At 41.5% G+C, this 23170-nt stretch overlaps 1 protein-coding gene across 3 annotated transcripts in view; it reads right to left on the reverse strand.

Moving 5' to 3' along the window:
* The window catches only part of IFFO2 (intermediate filament family orphan 2), a 106612-nt gene extending 84122 nt beyond the window's left edge, over positions 1-22490 (reverse strand). Inside the window, exon 1 of one of the 3 annotated variants that reach the window (XM_029578227.1) lies at positions 21692-22485. In XM_029578227.1, the coding sequence (XP_029434087.1) occupies positions 21692-22233 (542 nt within the window). In that variant the 5' untranslated portion in view covers positions 22234-22485. Of the gene's footprint in view, positions 1-21691 lie in introns of all 3 variants that reach the window. The other 2 variants (XM_029578229.1, XM_029578228.1) reach the window with 2 other exon arrangements.
* Between the last annotated feature and the right edge of the window lie 680 nt (positions 22491-23170).

Genomic DNA, 23170 nt, shown 5'->3' on the forward strand with positions numbered 1-23170 from the left:
CTCCCCTCTGCTCCCCTCAGGGTCCCTTAATTCCACGACTATCCCAAAACAGGAGGAGGACGGCAGCCTTACAGCTCCTCAGGCGCTTCCTTCCTCTTCCTCTAGCTGGGCCTGAATGGCATGCTTAAAACCACAATTGTAAGAGGCCAGAGATTTTGTTTTGATTTACTTACAATTCTTACTGATAAAATTTTTGACATTATAATCACGTTTTTTTGGTCACTATATGACTCAGACCATTAAATTACTTGCAACACATTTTTTATATCATTTGGTGTGTTTTGCATTTTCTCCACACCTTTTGTGCTGTTTAAAACCACAACACAGGGTCTCCTGCCGGGGAGGAAGAGGAAGCATCCCAGGTGCTGCAAGGCTGATATTATCCTCCTCCTGTTTTAAGGATAGGGCACAGTTGAGGAGATTTGGACCAGAGAGGTGGTGAATTAATCAACCAGCGATCACCATGGTGGGAGGATGTTAAACTGGAATTTGCTGGCGCAGTTAATGAACTGGATATCTCCATTGGAGGGGGGGTGGATCGTCACAGGAGAGGGGAGGAAGGCGTTAAACTGGAGACCTCTGTGGAAGGGGGTGGGGGGCATAGAAAGAGGGAGAAAATGAACTAGACATTACCATGGATGCAGGGGGAAGGAGGAGGAGGAAATGGACCGGGGATCAAAATAGATGTAGGCAGGAAGGGAGAGAAACTGGAGATCACTGTGGGGAAGGGGGAAGTGAGAGGAATAAATGAAGCTAGGATGCTGGGCTTGGTCTGACCCAGCATGGCAATTTCTTATGTTCATATGGGGGCAGGGAGGGAGAAAAGGGAGTGTATGAACTGGGGATCACTGTGGAAAGGAGGACATGGGGGGAGCAAATGAACTGGAGATTGCCATGGGGGAGGGAGGAAAGGGAGGGTCCCTTGGCATCTCAATCTAAAGTCCAACCTGCACTAACATGTGACCAGTTCAGCCAACAGCCAATTACTGCCACCATACCAGTCTGCCTGCAGGTAGAGAACACGTGTGTATGACCGCATGTGTGTGACTGCATCCAAGACAGAAAGAGCATGGGTGCATGACAATGTGAGGACAGAGCATGTGTGAGTGACTGCATTTCTGGGAGAGTATGCGACTGCACATGGGGGGAGAAAGCATGTGCGTGTGACTGCAAGTGGGAGAGAGTACGTGCGCATGATTATGTGTACGGGAAGAGCACGTGTGTGTGATTGCATGCATGGCAGCAAGAATGCATGTGATTACATGTGTGCGCGACTGCATGATTGGGAGAGCGTGTGTGTATGTTGGAGAGTGTGTGCATGTGAGAGAGGAAAAAGTGTGTGTACCCTTCCCCACCACAACTAAGTTATGACAATCTCAGGGTGACTGGAAACCAAAAGCTCCCAGGTATGGAGAGCAGATTTTTTTTCCTTAAGTTCTGAGCGTTATTTGATGTGGCTGCTGTTTTGAATTTATATATATGTTGGAAAATTTGTAAAAATTGGTGAGCTTCTAATTATCAGATGCTATTCTATTCATCAGCTGTTTTGAAATATTTTACTTTGATGAATGTTTTATATTTCTTAATTTTGTTGTTTAATATATTCTGAGGCATGGTGATGTTTCTGTTTTTTACACAGATGTATTGGCTTGTTGCAGTTTCCAGTTCAGCCTTTGTCTGCATGTTACTTTTTTATGGTCACTTTATTATGTATTTGGTGAGGTTCTGCAAGTGTAACAGAGGTGACGTATTCTGCTAGCTAGCATATAGTTTTCTGGGGTTTCACAAAGCTGTCAACATACAGACAATACAGAGATAGTAGTTTAAGATGCAGTTACCCTTCTCACAATGTCACGAAATCAGCTGGGTTGATGCTGGCAGGTTCAAGGTACTGTCCCAGCAGTGCTACGGGGCTGGCAGCCAGATGATTGAGCAACAGCCGCACTATGGTAGCTCTTTAGATAATTAAAACTTGGTGATTAACACTGGAACAGTACCTGCTAGAGCGGGGGTAGGCAAGCATTTTGAAGTGATGTGCCAAGGTTTAAATCGGGGGTAGGTAACTCTGGTCCTTGAGTGTCACAAGCTGGTCAGCACTCTGTAATGCAAGACTATTCTCTCACAACATTAATTTTAATATTTCAGAAGATATGTACAAATATAACTGAAAATGTTAAGGTTTCATCATGAAAAAAAATTTACGGGAGCAGAGGAAAATGTTTCTCACTACCTTGCCCCCGCCCCCCCCCAGAAACACAGAAAAATGATGGCAGAAAAAGAACTTACGGCCCCATCCAGTCTGCCCAGCTATCCAATTAATTTAGCATTATAATTATCACTTCCTTAGAAACCTGCTGTAATTGTCCCAGGCTTTCTTGAATTCAGATACTGACTTTGACTTCATCACTTCTACTGGGAGACTGTTACATGCATCCTCCACCCTCTCTGTAAAGAAATATTTCCTGAGTCTACCCCGATTTCAGCCTCATCGCATGACTCCTCATTCTAGAGCCTCCTTTCCACTGAAAAAGGATCAACTCCTGGGCATGGAAACCTTTGGGATATTTGAGTGTCTCTATCATAGCTCCCCCTATCTTAACTTTCCTCTAAGCTAAGGTATACATGTTTAGATCTTTAACTCTATCCCCATATGCTTTAGAACCAAGACCCCTGACCATTTTATAGTAGCCGCCCTCTGGACCGACTCCATCCTGTTTAGATCTTTTTGAAGGTGCGATCTCCAAAATTGCACACTGCATTCAATGCACAGTCTCACCAGGGACCTATACAGGGGCAATATCACCTCCCTTTATCTGCTAACCATTCCTCTTCTTATGCAGCCAAGCATCTTTCTGGATTTTACAGTTGCTTTATCCACTTATTTGGCCATCTTAAAATCATCAGATACAATTACCCCCAGATCCCGCTCTTCCTTTGTACTTAAAAGAATGTCACCTCCAATACTGTACCTTTCTCTAGGGTTTTTGTATTCTCTGCATTTTTTTTTAGCATTAAATCTTAGCTTCCAGACTTTAGACCATTCCTAGAGCTTCACTAGATGCCTCATGTTTTCCACACCTTCCTGGCTGTCCGCCCTGTTTCAGATTTTGGTATCATTGGCAAAAAGACAAACCTTTCCCAGCAATCCATCTGTTATATCACAAAAATGTTGAAAAGAACTGGTCTAAGGATCATTCCCCTAAAGCACACCACTAGGAACACCCCCCTCCTCAGAGAAAACATTTAACATTACCTTTTGTCGCCTCCCACTCAGCCAGTCACTCTCGGATCCATACCAAGGGCGCCCGATTTATTTATAAGTCTTCTGTGTGGAACACTGTCAAAGGCCTTGCTGAACTCCAAATGCACTACAACCATCATCCAATGAAAGAAATTGATCAGATTTGTCTGACAAGATTTACCTCTGGTAAACCAGTGCTGCCTCAAATCTTGCAATCCAAAAATTGCACTAACCTCTGTTTTAGCAGCAATTCCATAACTTTGCTCAGCACAGAGGTCAGACTAACTGGCCTGTAATTCCCAGCCTCCTCCTTACTTCCCACTTTTATGCACAGAAACCACATCCACCCTTTTCCAGTCATCCGGGACTACCCCAGACTCTAAAAAAAGCACTGAAAAGGTCAGCCAGCTGAGCTGCCAGAACATCTATAAGTTCCCTTAGTACCCTCTGATGTATCCTATCCGGCTCCATCGCCTTATCTACTTTAAGTTTAGTTAACTCCTCTTTAACAAACTGTTCTGAAAATTGATTGAGGTTTACCTCACAATCTTATTTGTGTTTGTTTTAAGCGCTCCTGCTCCAGGCCATGGAACAGAAATATTTAAGTAATTGTTTTTTCCTCCTCAGCCTCTACATGCTCCTCCCCTTCACCTCTGAATCTCACAATGCCACTTATGCACTTCTATCACTAATTTATCTTTAAAAAACAACAAAAAAAAGTTGTTCCTGCCCATTTTACAGTATTTGCTATTTTTTCTTCTATTTGAATTTTTGCATTCCTGATTACAATCCCAGCTTCTTAATTTTTCCATATATTGTCTCCTATCCTTTGGTGATCTCGTGTAGTTTATGAATGCTAACCTTTCCAGCAACTTTAGAAAAATATAACACTTTATTTACTTTCCTCACAAAAAAGATTTGCTGCCCTTATATCTTTTCAGTTTTGCCCACTGCCCTTCTATTTCCCCTGGATTTTCTTATCCACCTAATGACTCTGACATACTCTCACACTTTGAGAAAGTTAGTTTTCCTGACGTCTAGGATCCTCACTTTCTTGAGTGCTAATACTGAACCATCTCAACAGAACAGGCCAGGCTGCTATGGATTCTTACACATGAAGAAATAGTCGCTATCCTCCATTGCTTTACGATAGGCATTTTGTGACTGTCTGCAAACTGTATGGGATTCTATTTATAGGGTTTTCTCTATAGGGTATAGTGTCTTTTTACATTTAACTTTTAGACTGATGATGGGAATGCGTTTGGGGGTCTTATTTTCTTAGATCTAACAGATTTTCTTTGTAATAGCGATATACTCTGATTATACTTGTGCTCTAAGAAAATGTTTATAACTCATCTTCTATGAGGGTAGTTTCCAAAGCCATTTATATGGATAAATTGCCCTCCTTCAATGCAGCTAAAATTATGCAAGTTCCACTATATATATTTTTAGTTGTATTTAGGGGCAGCATACCCTGAAGGAATGTTTAGGTCATTTTCAACTGTACGTATACAATTTTCATGAAAAAAAAATTACTTGCACCAAGAAGTATAAAAGTCTGCAGATATTTTGTCTCAATGTAGACAGTCTGAAAATTGTCCCCATATATAAATTTCAAACACAAAATAAAGGCTTTATTTCCAAATATTAGTCTTTATGAATTCATGATAGAACAGTAATGACTCATTACAGTCATGACTTCAGTTTCTGCTCTCAGGATACCTTCCCAACAGAGTAATATAAGCAAGTCAATTGGACTATGCCAAATCTATAATAAAATGTAAATTTACTTTGAAAGACTTTAAAGAAATGGGCCCCAAAAGTACTGTAGTCACTACTGTATAATTATCAAAGGGCAAGCTTTTGCTGGATTGTAGTTGTGTTCTCTAACAGACAGGCTTCTTTACTGTTGAGCCAGGAGAGGCACAGACAGTAGGGGCCTGTGATCCATGTATTTTTGGCACACAGATTTTATGGAGGAGAAGTAGTAGCTGAGACAGTGATCTCATTCCTTTTTCTTTAGAAGCATAGACAATTACAACATCAGCAAGGACTGAGTCAGTCTTTTCAATCCAAGCTTAGTTGGACAAAAGGCTTCAAAACAGGAAAAGCCACACAGCACAGTAAAGGGAAACTTAGACAATCCCTTATGAATGGGAAAAGACGTATGACGAACATTTCATCTGAGCTGAACACTGTTACAAATTCATGGAAATAAAAAGAAAAAAGGTTCCTGGTGCATTTTAAAAGAAGCGTGCAAGTGTTTCACTGCAGTTGTAATCCAGCAAGGCAAGCACAGAAAGCGCAAACTAGGCACACAAGGAAACATCATCTTGGACCTCCATATAACTATCGTCTTCCAATACAACTGGAGAGTTTATTTATGAACAGCTCTACAATGGCCACAGAGAATCTGTCCCTAGAAGTGTGTGGAAGTCATCCCCATACAACACATTTATGCATGTGGTATATAAATACTTTTTCTCACTACTGAAGATTCCATACTTTCTTATCCTAAATCACAACATATCACTTTGGAACCTTAGAATTTCACACACTTTTGAAATATATCCTTTGTGGAGTTTTTCCGATAAATTAAAAAAAAAAGGTTCTTGTTGCAGCAGGGCAGGAAATACGCCAAACTCACCAGAATCCATGCATGGATGAAGCACCGTTTTTAAAGCAAGGATGCTAGGCTCTCGGAACTGAACCGTCTGCTTAACCAGCAGGATGCGGAAGTGACAGAGGGCCCTAATTCAGCACCTCTCAAACCTGTCCTACTGACCACCCCACAGCAAAATTTTATATTAGAGATTCAGTGTATGCAAGTTTATTTCATGCACATTCACTGCTGAGATCCCAATTCACTGTGGGATCAATAAGTCTAAGAATCACTACCCTACCCTCCTCTTATGTTTGTTTCACATTAACACAGATCCAGAATATGGATTTGTTTTTTTTGGTTTTTTTTGGGGGGGGGTGTTATAATTTACATTTTTTTTTTTATTAACAATTCCTTGAAATGTTCCCAGTCATATTGAATAATTCCCAAACACCATGGGTTATCACTTTCCAAGAATGATCTTACACTACACATAAAGCAGTGTGAATAACTTGTCAAAATGAATAAGGGCAATTTAAGAAGGAGAAACAGTTTCTTTAGGTAGGGCCTTGATGTACTAATTTTTCCCCCCCATTTTGCGTTTTATGGAGAAAATGCTTACTAGACAGGACCCCAAATTAGCAACTGGAATATTTTAACGAAACCTTGTTTGAAAAGGGCTGGATTCCTCAAACTACTGCAGGAATCAATGTGTCCGCTTGCTTAATTCTGCCTACCAACAAACACTGGAGGAAGCACGTGAAAACTGCCAGAATTCACTCTCGCCCTCACATTCCAGGAAGTCATAAGAACATAAGAAACTGACATACTGAGAAGGATTTGCTAAAATGGCGGGATGACTATATACAAGCTGAGACAACTATTAGCTGAGCTCTTGTCACATCAAACTTAGTGTTGTTCGGGTAGATATTAAGATCTATTTGTCTTTGAGTCATACATATTGAAGCTGCTTTTGGCAGATGAAGATTTCTTTTCAGAACAAGCACATATATTGCACATCATTGGAAGAAAGACTCTCACCATTCATAGCTTCAAGGAATTTCAAGTCAGTGTCGTTTTTCCACACATAATATTTTTCCAAGTTCTACTGATTTGTTTATATTGGTCCATGTTAAAATTCCCCTTGAGGAAGCCTTTCAAGTGAAATGAAGATCCCTGTCAGGGTTCTTCAAGTTTGAATTTCAACATTGGGTTTTATGATTAAAACCACCGAAATGTAATCAAGTTTACTTGGCTTTCTTAGAGCTTCAGTTAACTTGTTCAATGAACATATATTAATTCCAATATTGTTGGAGTATGAGTGCAGTATGTATGCATATTTTATATAAACGTTTTGTGTATTTTTGTATTTTCAAATTTTTTTTAATGTTTCTAAGAAGTTTTGATTGTATGTATTAAATTCAAATTTTGTATAAAAAATATATACTGTTAATACTACAGTCTCAGTCATACACGATTCTAAATATTTATTCAATAAAGTTTTGTTTTTACAACAATTTTTTGTAGCGCTGTTTCCCTTATGGATCAGTATATTTGTGTCTGTGTGTGTCTGACATGACATTTTAGGAGACCTAGAAAAGATTTCATAATATTAGAATGGGAGTTATAACGGCATACATTGAACTTTTATCATAATATTACTGCAACATTTTCCTAACACTAACAAATGTTACTACTTTCTCTACCTAAACTATTCCACATTATTTTGTGTAATTCTGGGAAAAGAAAATTCTTTGGGCAGGGGGAAAGATTTGATACCAGTACAGGGTATACCGTTCATGTATAGTTTATGCACATTGTTACAATTTTATCTAAACCGAAACTATAACAAGTTCGTATGAACTTGCACATTTTCAGGTAAGAACAATTTATAAATTGGTCTTGAACATAAAGTAACGAGAGTCCTCACAGCACACATCAGGGGTGACATGTAACAAGAGACAATTCACAGGTCTGACTTAATTCTTAGAATAATCTACTATTTCTTCCATGTGTACTGATCTTCCTTGTGCTTACACCTAGCCAACAAGGTGGTCCCCTAGAACATGTGTCAGACCAAGGTCCATCTGTCTCAGACAGTGACCAGTCTGGGTTGCAGGTACCTGACAGGTCCCATAAAGCAGATCTGTTACTCACTCCCATGGATAGCAATAGCTTTCTTTATTCTACCTGGCTAATAATGTTTGATGGACTTTTCCTCGTGGAACTTCTGCAAACTTCTTTTAAACCTTATGTTACTTGCTTTGATCACATCCTCTGGCAACAGACTCCACAGCTTGATTGCGCACAGAGTGAAACAGTACTTTCTGCGATTTGCTTTAAATCTGTCTGTTAGCTTCATAGAACGTCCCCTGGTTTTAGTATTTTTGAAAGGGGAAAAAAACTGCCCCCTATTTATCCATTCTATCCCACTCAATTTTATCAACGTCTATCATGTCCCCTTCTCAGCCATCTCTTTCAAGCTGAATAGCCATAAAGTGCACAGCCTCTTATCACAGGGGAGATTTTCAAGTCTCGTCGTCATCTTCTGCTCTCCTCATGGTGAAAATTCAGAGAACAAAAAGGTAAACAGCAGAAAGTAGCTAATAAACTAAAGGAAACAGAAAATAGCTCACGAATGTTGGTTATAAAGAGGTGATCTACTCCCAGGAGCATCCAGAGATTAAGAGGGGCATTCTTTAGAGCTGCCGTGAACTTGAAAATAGTTACAACAGACCCCCAGAAACAGGTTGCACTCCAGCATCGCAACATGTGGAGGAGACGGTGGTGCAGGAAGGAGGGCTTCAAATTTGTTAGAAGCTGAGAAGGAGCAAGCCTATTCCAATACAATGATCTCAGCCTTAACCAGAATGGAGCCCCACGGCCGTCACGAATAACGGAAATTACAAAAAAAAAAAAAAAAAAGACAGAGCAGCTTTTAAACTGGATCTTTGGGAAAAGCGGTCGCTCGGGATCACATGGTGCAGCATAAGGTATGGTCAAAAGGACACTTAAAACAGACTAAGATAAAATGAACGAAAGTAAAAGTATTTTATTATTTGAATATATTCTGCTGTTCCAGGCACTTCAAAGTGGACTACATTTAGGTACTGTAGGTATTTCATTCCCCCCCCCCCAAGTAGCTTTCAATCTAATGAGGTTATTTACAAGGATGGAAACTTTCAAACCGGAGCATGGGCACACATTTGCACACAGGCATCAGCCCGCACCCAGGGACACAGCTATTTCATAATTTGCACGTGTGTTATAATATAGCTTGGCAATGCACAAACGTGCACCAAATTTTAAGTGGGCAAGCTCCGGACCCCCTCACTTGATAGCCTGTACGTCCCCCCCAGTTACCCCAGACCCTTTAAACCCCTCCAAAATGGCTTGATCTTTTTCTTTTATAACTTACAATGACACATAGAAGTAGTAAAGTTACCCGGTAGAAGGGACCTCTGCACGCACCGGGGCGTGTGAGTACTGACGCACACATCTCTTGGTCCTGCTCAGACCACGCCCCTTTTTGAATAGTTCTGAGATGAGCGCACCGCAGCACTCAGGCGCATATCCGGGAACACTAGCTCGACTTATTTGTGCATCCCCTAATTAAAGCATTCGCCGGGCTTTTAAAATTTACCTTTAAAGGTTTTCCCCTAGACCAAACTGACAAGTTAAATAGTAGCAAGATACCAGAACCCAAATATTTATCCCAGACTTCTGAAAGACCTTAAATATGAAACTACAGACCTGCTGATGGTTACATGTAACCTACCCTTAGAGTCTGCCACTGTACTCGGGGATTGGAGGGCAATGTTACCTCATTTTTTGTGGGCTACGTGCCCAAACGTTTTCATGTGCAACACAGTGAACAAATGTGTGTGCAATGTTCTTTGAAGCACCATATGTTCCTTTTCTTGCACGCACATGTATCAACAGCTTACAGGAAACACCGCTGAAGGATGGCAAGTGTAATGCCATTTTTTAAAAAAAAAGGGTTCCAGGAGAGACCTAGAAGAGTACAAACTAATGAGCCTGATGTCCGTGCCAGGCAAAATGATGGAAGCTATTGTTAAGGACAGAACTCCAGAACACAGACAGATGTGGTTTAATGAGGTCGAGCTAATGTGGATTTAGCAAAGGGGCATCATGCCTTTCTAATCTGTTAGAATTATTTAAAGGTATACATAAACATGTGGATAAGGGCAAGACTATCGATCTAGTGTATCTGGATTTTCGGTAGGCGTGTGCTAAAGTCATTCATGAGAGGCTCCTCGGGAAATTAACAAGTCATGGAATAGAAAGCTGCGGTTTACTGTAGATTGCTAATTGATTAGAAGATAAGAAACAAAGCAGTACTAAATGGTCAGATTTCCCCAATGGAGAACGGTGAACAGTGAGTACCTCACTGAGACCACTATAATTTAACGTATCCCATTAATGAACTAGACAAAAGAGCAATGGGCAAGGTCATCAAATTTACAGGATGACAGTTATTCAAATATTTAAAACAAGCTGACTATGAGAAACTGCTGCAGTATCCTGTAAGATTAGGGAGCTGGGGATATAACGGCAGATGAAAATAATCTTAATCATACATATGCAATGCTGAGTTTCATATTAGGAATTACCATTCAGGAAAAGGATCTTGGAATCATTATGAATAATACATAGAAATCCTCAGCCAGTGTGTTCCTGCAGCCAAAAAAAAGCAAACAATATGTTAGGCATTAGGAAAGGAATAGAAAAAAAAACTGGAAATATCATAATGCTTCAGAATCAATCCAAAGTGCAACTACACCTTGTGTAATATGTGCTGTACTGCTCACCATATCTCAAAAATATGACAGAAGAAATATAAGAAAAGCGCATTAAAAATGATAAAGGGGATAAAATGGCTCCCTTAGGAAGAAAGGTTAAACAAGTTAGAGCTCGAGAAAGAAATGACCAAAAAACTTATAAAATCACAAATAAATAGGAAATGGTTACTTAATCTTTCCAATACTATTAGAATTAGGGGGACACTCCATGAAAACGTGTTCTTAAATTGTTTTTTTTTTTCCGTTCAACATAAACCGTGGAATTTGTCAGAGAATATGGCTAAACCTAGAAACATATCAAAGTCTAAAAATGGCTTGAACAAGAGTCTGGAGAACAAGCCTATTAACGATTATTAGCCAGTTAGAGATAGCAACAGAAAACTGATCTCCCCATTTGGATCTGCTGGGTACTTTCAGGCAATCCAGACTGACGCTGCTGGAGACAGGATGCTGGCTCAGGGCATTGATCTCACCCAGCATGACATTTATGTTCTTATCCAATTCAATATAATACAAAAGAAAAGACCCCAGAATTTAGCAAGGCAGCCTCAATCCCAAATCAGAACTAAAAAGAAAATAAAACCACTCAAAAAAAAATGTAAACAATTTCTTCCAAGGTGGATAAAGCAAGTTTGCTCACCATAAACAGTGTTTTCCATAGAGAGCAGGATGAGTAAGCCTTATATGCAGGTGGCGTTATCTGGCAGCACCAGATAGTCTCTCCTAATAGCACTTTGAGCTCTACTCAGCATGTGCGAGGAGTTCTCATGCAAGTGTTGCCTCATGAGCCTCTTCAGGAGTAGTCAATTCCAGTCCTCATAAGCCACAAATACACCATATTTTTAAGATATCCTCAATGAATATGCATGCAACAGATTTGCAAACAATGGAGGCAGTGCATGCAAATCTCCCATATTCATTGTCAATATAATGAAAATCTGGCCTGTTTGTGGTTCTTGAGAACCGGAGTTGACCATTCCTGAGAGGCAGACAGATATTCCATAACTAATTCATCCTGCTATTTATGGAAATTATTTATGGTGAGCAAACTTAATAGCCATTACATGTAAGGAGTCCTAAAGGTGAGGGGTGCAGCTAAGTGATTACTGAACAAGCAACCCAGACCCCATTGTGGAGAGTAGACTACTGCAAGAACAGGTTATGCAAAACTGCTTGTCCAAATTTACTGTCAGTGCTTGAAAGGTTGTCCAGATAGTAATGAGACCAAGATACGGCTTTGCAAATATCTTCGAGGGGCATTTTTCTAAGATGAGCAACAGCAGAAGCTATATCTCTAACTTGATGAGCTTCAGCAGAGTCTGTGATCTGCAAGCCTGGTAAAGTGTAGGAGAGCCGAAATGCATTCCACTATCCAGGTAGACAATGTATGTTTTAGCGACTAATTCCAACTCTGTTAAATTCATATACGATGAATAATTACAAAGCCTGGCGATCCAGTTGAGTTCTTTTCTCATGCTAGAGAAAGGCTATTTATAATTTAAGGTATGAAGGTCTCTTCCTTCTTCGTGGCCATGTGGTGTCACAAAAAAGGCAGATAACACGATGGATTGATTGATATGGAAAGCAGAGAATCTTTGGTAGAAATTCTGAATGAGTGGGAATGAGGAAATACTGGGAGTAGAAACCCTGTCCATGCCAGGATGCAAGGACTGGTTCTATTATTCACTGGTGAAGAAGTGATTGCACTTCCTAGTGAAGGTGCATCAAGTGAGATGGATGCGGATCAAGATTCGAGCAGCATGGAAGGGATGGTAGCTTTGAGAAACACAAACAGCATTCAACTCCACAATTCGGAGGTCCTAAAGGTCCTTTGTTACCTGACGCCATGCTTCCAAGAGTTGGATCTTGTTCTCTACTGGAACGGTTTATGCTGGGCCTACTGTGTAGTCTTAAGCTAATGGTGCTCAAACTGCCTGGGTCTGACTGGGTTGCTGACATTAGGCCAGAAGAGGCAGTAGGAAATTCTGCTGAAAAGTCTGGAATTGATGCCTATGATAGTATGACCATTTGTAAGTGAAAGTAGTGCTCAGGGACCATTTGAGAGGGTTAGCACACTAGATTCTCTCAATTTGTGGAAACTATTCTAAAGAACAAAATCACAGAACATATAGAAAGACATGGTTTATGGGACCCAGCTAGCGTGTATTTACACAAGGGAAATCTTACCTCACCGATCTGCAACATTTTTTGAAGGGGTTAATAATCTTGTGGATAATGGTAAGCCAGTGGATGTAATGTACCGTATTTTTTGCTCCATAAGACGCACTTTTTTCCCCAAAAGTGCAGGGGAAATGTCTGTGCGTCTTATGGAGCGAATATTAAAAAAACAAAAAACTAACTACAACCAATGTTTTTTTTTTGTCCCCATTGTAACCCTTTAAATTTAACTACAACCCCCACCCTCCTGACCACCCCCCCCCTCAAGACTTGCCTGCACTTGGGCCGTCAGATGCTATTCAAAATGGCGCCGATAGCCTTTGCCCTTACTATGTCACAGGGGCTACTGGTGCCATTGGTTGGCCCCTGTCACATGGTAGAAGCACAAGATGGCGCCGGTAGCCCCTGTGACATAGTAAGGGCAAAGGCTATCGGCGCCATTTTGAATACTGGCAGCCGACAGCCCAAGTGCAGGAGATGGCTCCAGACCCCTGCTGGAACACCAGGGACTTTTGGCAAGTCCTGGGGGGGGGGGGCAGAATGGTAGGGGTTGTAGTTAATTAAATTTAAAGGGTTGGAATGGGGAATGGGAACAAAAATAAAAACATTTTATGCCCTACCCTAATTTGCTCCATAAGATGCACAGACGCCCGGGGAACAGAGCCGGTTTAGCACACAATTGTTTTTCTTTTTTTATTTTCCCGCTCTGAATCCTAGACGTCTTATGGTCAGGTGCGTCTTATGGAGCGAAAAATACGGTATTTGGATTTTCAGAAGGTGTTTGATAAAGTGTCCCATGAGAGACTCCTGAGAAAATTAAAAAAGTTGTGGGATAGGAGGCGATGTCCTATTGTGGATTGAAAACTGGTTAAAAGAAAACAAACAGGCTAAGACTACATGGTCAGTTTTCTCAGTGGAGAAGATCTCAAGGATCCTCAAGGATCTGTACTGGGACCAGTGCTTTTTAAAATATTTATAAAAGATCTGGATACAAATGAGGTGATCAAATTTCCAAACACAAAATTATTCCAAGTTGTTAAATCGCAAGCAGATTGTGAAAAATTGCAGGAGGACCTTGCGAGACTGGAGGACTGGGCATTTAAATAGCAGATTAAATGTAAAGAAGACAAGTGCAAAGTGATGCACATGGGGAAACGTAATCCATGATGTTAGGTTCTATTTTAGGAGTTACCACCCAGGAGAAAGGCCTGGATAACATCTTCGATTCAATGGGTGGAGACTGTCAAAAAATCAATGTTTAGAATTATTACGAAAGGAAGGGAGAATGGAATGGCAAATGTTATAATGCCTCTGCATCGCTCCTACAGTACTATGTGCAGTTCTGGATGTTGCACCTCAAAAAAATTAAAAAAAGAAGATATAGTTACATCAGAAAAGGTACAGAGAAGGGAGACAAATGATAAAGGGAAAGGAATGGTTCCTTTATGAGGAAAGGCTAAAGAGATTAGGGCTGTTCAGCTTGGAGAAGAGATTGCTGAGGGAGGATATGATAGAAGTTTATAATCATGAGTGGAACAGAGCAGGTAAATGTCAATCAGTTATTTATGCTTTCAAAAAAAAAAATACAAAGACTAGGAGACACGTCATGAAGTTAGTAAGTAGCACATTCAAAACAAATCGTACAAAAACCTCTCACTCTATGCACAATTAAGCTCTGGAATTCATTGCCAAAGGATATAGTTAAGGCAGTTGGCATAGTCAGGTTTAAAAAAGCTTTGGACAAGTTCCAGAAGGAGAAGTCCACAAACTTATTAACCAAGTAGGCTTAAGGAATAGCCATTACTTATCACTACACATTAGTAGCAAGGGATCTTGCCTGGTATTTGTGACCTGGATTGGTCATTGTTGGAAACAGGACACCAGGCTTGATGGACCTTCAGTCTGACACAGCATGGCAAATTATCATATTCTTATGTTCTTAATTTGTGTCACAGACCAGGTCAGTCTTGTGAATCATCATGGACATTATCTGAGAAACTAGTGCCCTGTGCCACGCCACACTCCGAGCTTTAACTGAAGCTAGAGGCGCTGCGTGAAATGGAGTAAAAAAATTCTTAGAATAGAGAAGGTGGCAAATGAAGTCTTCTGCCTTTAAAAGCGGGTGTGGGTAATAAAACCCTCCTTCCAAAAGTAGTTAAAAAGCCTACAGATTTGTTGCACAGTCATGAGGATATTGCACCATATAGAACTGGTGCATAGTGAAATGGGCAATAAACATGGAGCTTTGAAAGACTCTTGCCAAAATTGTCTAGCAGATTTTCAGGTCGGACTCAATGACGACTGACTGATGCAGCACAACACCGAATCCCGGAGGATTTTTGGACTGTATTGGAGAGCCAGCTTCCTAGCCATAGCCTAGTCAGATATAGGCATAGCCACCTTTTTCATCTGCAACCAGTTTAGAATTTTGTGGATTAGGAGAGCTGTTGAATCTGATGGGATGTCCAATATATGGAGGGGCCCAAAGGCTTACAAGTGGGGGTGTTTGACACTAAGCGTAGTCCCCATCTTTTCCACAAACTTTGAATACGACACGTGTCCCGGGGCAATATATGGTCAGACGTATCTGGAAATGGGTTAGAAGGTATATCTGTAGACTCTTCTTTTGAACCCAGGACCCCAATGACAATAAAAGTGAACAGAGTGAGAAGGGTTCCTCCGGTTCCCTCGGAGCTTTTCCCCTCCGGTCAACCACTTCCAAGTGACCCAACTCTGCTGCCATTGACTGGAAAGAGGAAGAGCCCTGTATCAAAGTTTCAGATGAAGTGTTCACCCCAATGGGCGATATTAGGGCTCTGGTCCAAGGTATCACTGCAGCAAAACTGGCGAGCAGCAGCTGGATTATTCCTTCTGTCTCTTTAGATAAAATGGTAAAGAAATTTTTCATTAAATCTGCAATCTGGTCGAGCAACTGATATGTCCTCTGACCTGGTGGCAGTGGAACATCCTCTTCAGGGACAAGGATAGGTTCCTGCAAGGCAATAGGTGGTTTCTTTTATTTATTTTTTTAGAAGGCAACAGTATGATGCATTCTGAAACTGGAATTTCTAATCAAAAGCCCTCTGCTATAGGAATGAGGACTGTGGCAATAGGAGAGGGACGAGGTAAGAAGATCCCTTCAGCAACTGCCCTAGAGTGGCTTGCTTACAGCTTGATGATTCTGGTTTGGGGCTCAGTGCTTCAATGGTGCATTGAGAAGATGTTTTGCCAATGCATGCATCACAGTTGCATCAAAATAATCAGCTTCAAATGGGTAACCACACTTCTTTTGCACTGAGCACTGATGGGCCTTTAAAATGGCAGATTGAGTGCCTCAAAGCATCAAGAGCTGATAATTTTTGCACCCAGGTTCTGACGCCAGTAAATTATGTCACTTTCTCCTTTGATGCAAGGCGAATTGTATCATCCCACGCCTTTGATCTGGACTGATGTGGGGATCTCTGAGGAGCTCCTGCTCAACTCATGTCCTGGCTAGACAGGCAACACTGCACTGCAGGAGGAGGATCTACTGTGGCTTCTGAAAGAATTACACAGTTCATCTATGTGGTGCACCCTGGAGATTTGAGAAGATGAGGCATTGGTCCACAGGTAGAACGTTTGCATGGTCCAGACTCAGGCAACAATGTGATTTTTCAGAATCATTTTACCATAGATGAAGTTCTGAACCCGCTCACCATGGATTTTGTTGCAGGCCATTTTGAGAAGTCAAAAGATTTTTTTTTTTTTTAAATCACACAAAAATGTTCCATGGTGCTGCAGTGCAGCAAGGCAACTAGAAGTAGGAAAACTGAAGAGAATAATGAAAAAAATAAAATGTTAAAAGGATTGTGAAAATAAAATATCTGGAGATGCTGAGTACACATCATGCTGTGCTTGGACAAAAACAGGACGGAAGTGGCTCATGCACAGGAACTCCCACACATGCTTAGTAGAGCTCAAAGATCAACTAGCTAGGAGAGAGAAGTCCATTTGGTGCCACCGGATGAAGTCACCCACATGCAGTGGCTAATTCAGCCTGCTTATTGACAGAGAGAGACATCTCAGATGTTTTGGTACAGCACTGCTTCTTGTGGTCAGAGCTGCAATGAAAGGAAATGCCTCAGCTCTGAAGAAAGTGTGCACAACTGTGAGAATCTCCTCCCACCCCCGGGTCAGAACACAATAAGTACAATCAATACACCACTAAAATAACTCGTATGCTGCACATTTCTGACATAATGCTGCTAATTATGGACTGAGAAGTTGGAATGAAAGTATTGGTTGAATGCAATGTAATCAGACAATCTAAGGAAAAAAATAAAAAAAACAAGTAGCTCTTCTTTTTTAATCTATGTGCTTCTTCACAGTGGAGGATTTTTCATTAGCTACATCCAAGCTTTACTTATACGAGTGATGCTTAAATATGTAGTTTGGGAATCAGTGAACTGTGTGCCTTTCCAGCAAAAAAATTTTTTTTTAAAACTAAATGCATCACAGAATGAAATGAAGTAAATGTCCAAGTGTCACTTAAAAAGAATCTCTAAGATTTCCTGTTGATGTGAATTACTGTGCGATAAAGTATCTCTCTCTCAAACCTCAATCTGCGAAAAAAAAGGCTTTGAAATTAACTGATTCAAATACCAGTAAGCATCCAGCAACTTGCTGAACAACTACTTTTAAAATCTGAAATACTTTATCAAACCCCAAAACCACAATTCAGACATGCACATTACTTACAAAAGAAGCCTACAGATAGATACAGTAATTTCTTCCCACAGATGACAGACTGTAAAGACTGAAACGACTGTCCACATATGCAAAAACATGAAGGAAAGCTATTTCTTCTTTTAGAAGTACAGAGTTTTAATAACTGACAGATCCTATTTCAGAGTAAGCTGGTGAACAGCAAAGTTACCCAGCTAAGTTCTGCTGAATATCCGGTTAAAGTTATTTGGGTTCCTGCTGCTCACCCGCTTACTCAATATTACTTAATGTAAGTAACGTGGAAGAGTCCCCAACTGTTCCCAGTAGCAACCCCTCTTCCTTTTCAGCCAAAAGATATATGAATACATAGGGTACTACTCTGACCACACCCCTACACAATCACCCCACAAATGTTAAAACAAAAATTATCTGTCCTTGACCCCACTCTGCCCAGACATATATACAGACTGACGCCAGGCCCTTTATTGTGCTCCCAGCATCAGATTTTTCTCTGACAGGAACCCTAGAAGCTTGCACTACCACTGTTGCTATCAAAGCAATGTTGGATGCACGGTAAGTCTCATCCAACTCCCAGCCTTGGGAATTTTGGGGAATTTCAGGTGAGTGGGGAGAGGCCCCAGAGCCACAGGGTCTATTACTTACACAGGGATTAAGGGGAGAGAGGAAGAACTGGGGCAAAAGGTTTTTCTCTAACATTAGCAAGGTGGGCAGAAAGGAGGGGGAGATTTCTGCTGTAGCTCTCAAGCCTCCCCGTGTTAATATTTTTAAAACTGAAGACAATATTCAACAAGACAGGCTAATTTTAGGCCTGTGATTTTTACCTGGCTAAAATTTAACCACTGAGGGAGGTGGGAAAGTCAAAACTTTTGAAGCCATTTGAATATTGAATTGTGTTGTTTCTGGAGAAAAAACACTTTTGCGGGCTCACATCCACATTGGAATATCATAATAAAAGACTGCTGCATACATTCTTGGCAGAAAAAAATTATACAACATAAAAATTATCCGACCATATACTATTTACAGACAGACAGGTATTGAGCAGTATTCTCTGAGTAAGTCAAGTCCAATGCATTAAGCCTTTTACATTTTGTCTGAAGGAAGAAATATTTTCAATCAAATTAAAACTGGCAAACATAATTCATGTTGAAGTATACTGCAATATTAATGCTATTTTTAATGCTCTCTGCCCGCACAGGAATTTAAATAAGGGACATAATAAGCCTCTTAACACGTATGAAAGCTGAGCAATTCAAAAAGGAAAAAAAGCTTAATTTTATGCCTCGCGTTTTAGTTAGAATGTTTTTTTTGGGGGGGGGGGGGGTTGTTTGTTTTTTTTAAATAGTTTCCCTTGGCAGCGAAATCAAAATAAAATGTAAAGTGCAGGTCACTGCATACAAGGGATGCACTAATTAATAAAGAGCTTTATGAGTCGCACAACTATACATACCAAGCAGGTTTTCATATACATAAAACTGGAAAATTATTTGATGCACAAGGCATATTACTGGTCTTCATTTTTCCCCACCCAAGAAAACACCATTTAACAGTATATTACAGCAAAGACTGGAAAAGTCTATCTAGTCTACTCAGTTTCCTTCCTGTTGCCATGCTGTCTCAAAATATTTAAATCTAATCATATTTAGGGCTGAAATTATATTTCTCTTAAAAAAACAAATAAAATGTATTTAAACCAGTACAGTGGAGTATGTTAGTGACAAGCAGGGTGCATATGCACACATTAGCTCACCTCACTAAGATGGATTCCATTAACATAGGACAGAGACCACTTGATGGAGCAAATGGTTAAGATAATTCCATTGGCCCGCACAGGTCAGGAGAGGGAGACAGCAGCACAGGATGCATAGGACACTTTGGCACCAGTAATGTTGGGCTCGGGACATGAATACTGGGCCCTCCACAAACATTTTGCATGGTCTGCTAGTGTATATGTACATACACATTAGTATATGTGACAGCAAATACTTTATAACCAAGATTCACAGAAACACAACTGATGTATTCTTGATGTATTCTCAGTATGTCTACATTTAGTATTTGACCTTTACATATAAATTTCATCACTTTTTTGTTTTGACTTGATTCTCAGTGTTACTACCCTTAACAGAAGGCTTGGGGTATCCTGCATAGCGCAGCAGTTACAACCATAAGCAGCTTGCCGGGCAGAGTGTATGGACCATTTGGTCATTACTATGTTGTTATGTTTTGTTTTGTTTTTTTACAGATAGTCTAGAGAATTAATGACTAAAGAGACCTTTTTATGCATATTCAGATCATAGCTTTTCATTCATGCATAAAATGGTCTCTTTAGTCATTAATTCTCTAGACTATCTGTAAAAAAACAAAACAAAACATAACAACATAGTAATGACCAAATGGTCCATACACTCTGCCCGGCAAGCTGCTTATGGTTGTAACTGCTGCTCTATGCAGGATACCCCAAGCCTTCTGTTAAGGGTAGTAACACTGAGAATCAAGTCAAAACAAAAAAGTGATGAAATGTATATGTAAAGGACAAATACTTAATACTAAATGTACACATACTGAGAATACATCAAGAAATCCACACAATTGTGTTTCTGTGAATCTCAAAGGCTTTTTACTAGTTGAGAAGAATCATCATCAACCAGTGTACAGAAACACCTAAGACCTGAATGTTTTTCTGTAACCCTAAAAGTATATAATTCTAGTAAATTCTTAGAGAAAGTTAGGTTTTTTTTGTTGGCAATATCTTATACTGGACCAAAATTAAGAATAATCAAAAATACTGCACACTCGTTTACAAGTTCAGTTGGCATTTGCATTTGCTCTTGGACAATACATCATTCCATAAAATGAATATTTCTACAAAAAGCCACATCCTTTCAGCACAGTGCATAGATAAGGATCTGTGCACCTCTATTGGTCCATGAGGTCATCATGGAGGGCCTGCACCTGCTTAGTGTATTTTTATTTTTTTTTTTACAATTTGTCTTTTACATGCTCCTTGTCAAATTGTTTTTTGATATTTTATTATGAATGTTTAAACTTTGTAAGCCACCTCATGCAAGAATGTAGTGTGCAGAATACAAATGTTTTAAAATAAATAAAATATCACCAAGCATTATTGTTAGGGAATTCAGTACTAGTAGAGGCAGGTGGCCTGAGCAGGCTGGTAGATGAAGTAAGAGGGTTACAGGAAAAGGAAAAAAAAAAAGGAGAGTAGCATCACTGGGGACAGGCTGTTGAAGAGTAGAAGATGGATAGTCAACAAGCACAACTACAGTATTTGCATACTGACAATATTGATGACAACAGAAAACGACCTACTGCTCCATCCAGTCTGCCCAATTCCACAATGCCACCCATAGACATTTAACCTCATGAATATTGCTTCTTATCCATGTCACTTTCTGTTGTATTTCTAGGTCTTTACCATTCCAGGCAGATAAATATACAAGTTCCTACAACCAAACACTCATCAACCCCATGCACCTCTTCCACCATCTTTCCTGCAAGCCCTGAAATAATCCAAGCAGCTACCAAAACTAGGAAGCCTGCTGAATGAACCAGCAGCTTCCTAGGTTTTCATGACCTTGCTAGAACCTAGCCACTATCAATCAGCCTGCCAGTTTCTGGGGAGATGTAGCCTGTTGGCAACAACAGAGTATCCCCTATGCTCAGTTGAGTCACTAAATTTACTGTTCCTGTCACTGCCTTTGATACCAGAAGCAAGCATATCCAGATTCTGTTCTAAGTGTTGTCTCCATCAACTTACCAGCAGGCTATTCCAGGCTTTGTCATATTGTTCTTTGCTTACAGTCCAACATTTAATTCAACATTCAGATCCTTGTCTTCTTCATACTACCAAGTTTTATAGTCTCCATACAGCATCTCTCCTTACACACACACATATATATGTGAATTCGCTCTCTACCCCTGAACCAAGGTACATTAACACAGTCGTACAGATGAAGTCAGCAAAATACGCTCATTATAGATCTTAAGGATGTTTCAGCAGTATAGCTCTGCACCACTTTTGAGCATCCACCCCCCAAATAAATAAATAAATAAAACGTGAAGAGGAGGAAAGAAAGGGGCACGGGCGCCGGCGACACTCACTTCTTCTTGTACTCGTCTCGCTCCCGCTTCACTTTGGCCAGCACGTTGTACAGCGCGCGGATCTCCGGGGTGATGGTGTCGATCTGCACCCCGACCCCGTCCGGATGGGTCCAGGTCACTCCGGGGCCCTGCATGGTCTCCAGGCCATCCCCCGTGCGCCGCACGTGGGTGTAGCTCCAGATGGTGCCGGGCATCCTGTTGTAAGGCTGGTTGGCGTTGGCGCCGGGGGCCGGCGGCTCCAGGTCGGTCTGCACCGCCTGCTCGCGGTAATAGGTCTTGAAGCGGCTGCGGCGGTTCTGCTGCGAGTACTGCTGCTGCAGCTGCTTCTCCAGCAGCCGGTTGCGGCGCTCCAGCTCGTGCACCTTGGCCAGGAAGCAGCGGAAGCGCACGTTCAGCGTCTTCAGCAGGTTAATGTTGGAGCCCAGGTCGTTGCGCAGCGCCAGGGTGACGGCCGAGCCGGCGCCCGCGGCGGAGCTCGCGCCGGGGCCCGGCGGCAGCGTGAAGGCGCGCGCCATCTCCCCGAAGAGCAGCGAATTCATCATCCTGGCAGCGGCCGGATGGAACAGGAGAGGCCGTCGCGAGCGAACAAGAGAGCGCGCGCGCGCACAGAACTCGAAGGCAAGAGACTCGTTTACCGGGCCAAGCTGTCGGCCTTTATCATTTCCCTCTTGTTTGTCCTCTGCCGCTAGTGCTGCTGCTGCGGCGCTGTATAACGGCTGCTTATGCGACGCACCATTCACCTCACGCCTCAAAATTCCTACAGCCGCAGCCGCCCGGCGGCCGGGAAAGGGCTTTCTTCAAGGCCCGCCCCTCCAGGCGGACCCGCCTTCTCGGAAACACTGGCTTGGATGCGGGGGGCCAGCCCTCTGCAGGCGCGCTAGGGGCGGCTCCATCGCCCCAGGCTGGCAGGAGGGTGTCAACGCGCCCAGGCTTCCAGTCCCTCAGCCAGGGCCGGGACCACCTCCCTCGCGCTCACTGGAAGGGCGAGGGAGGGTTAACACGTTCTGATAGGCGGAGGGAAGAGCGAGGGGCGTGTCTTCCACGCAGCGAGTCTTGCCCGTTCCTTCTGGGACATAGACCATGGCTGCACTACATGTGCATCCTGCGGTCTTGGCATCCGTTTGCGTACTGGATAATTAAAGGCTCCTGTAACGTGCAGGCAGCTACCACCGCATGCCAACCCTCCCTGCGTCGAGAGAGCATGTGCTTCCTGTTTTCTTTCTAAACCAATGTTAAGGGATTGTTGCACCTGTCATCGAAACAGGATTCCAACACACCTTTAAAATTGTCGTGCTCTTATATAAGGCTTTGGGAGAGTGAATGATAATTTGTTTCAAAGAACAATAGGATCAAGTTAGCAAAGTGCACCAGTGCCCTTCAAAGATAAACTTTTGTGAATGTTAAAATAGATTATTTTAAAAAAAAGGGGATTGAGGTTGCATCTTACATGACAGGGATCCACCCCAAACTGTAGGGGTA

Source organism: Rhinatrema bivittatum, chromosome 15 (genome assembly GCF_901001135.1).
Source record: "Rhinatrema bivittatum chromosome 15, aRhiBiv1.1, whole genome shotgun sequence".
Taxonomy (NCBI): domain Eukaryota; kingdom Metazoa; phylum Chordata; class Amphibia; order Gymnophiona; family Rhinatrematidae; genus Rhinatrema; species Rhinatrema bivittatum.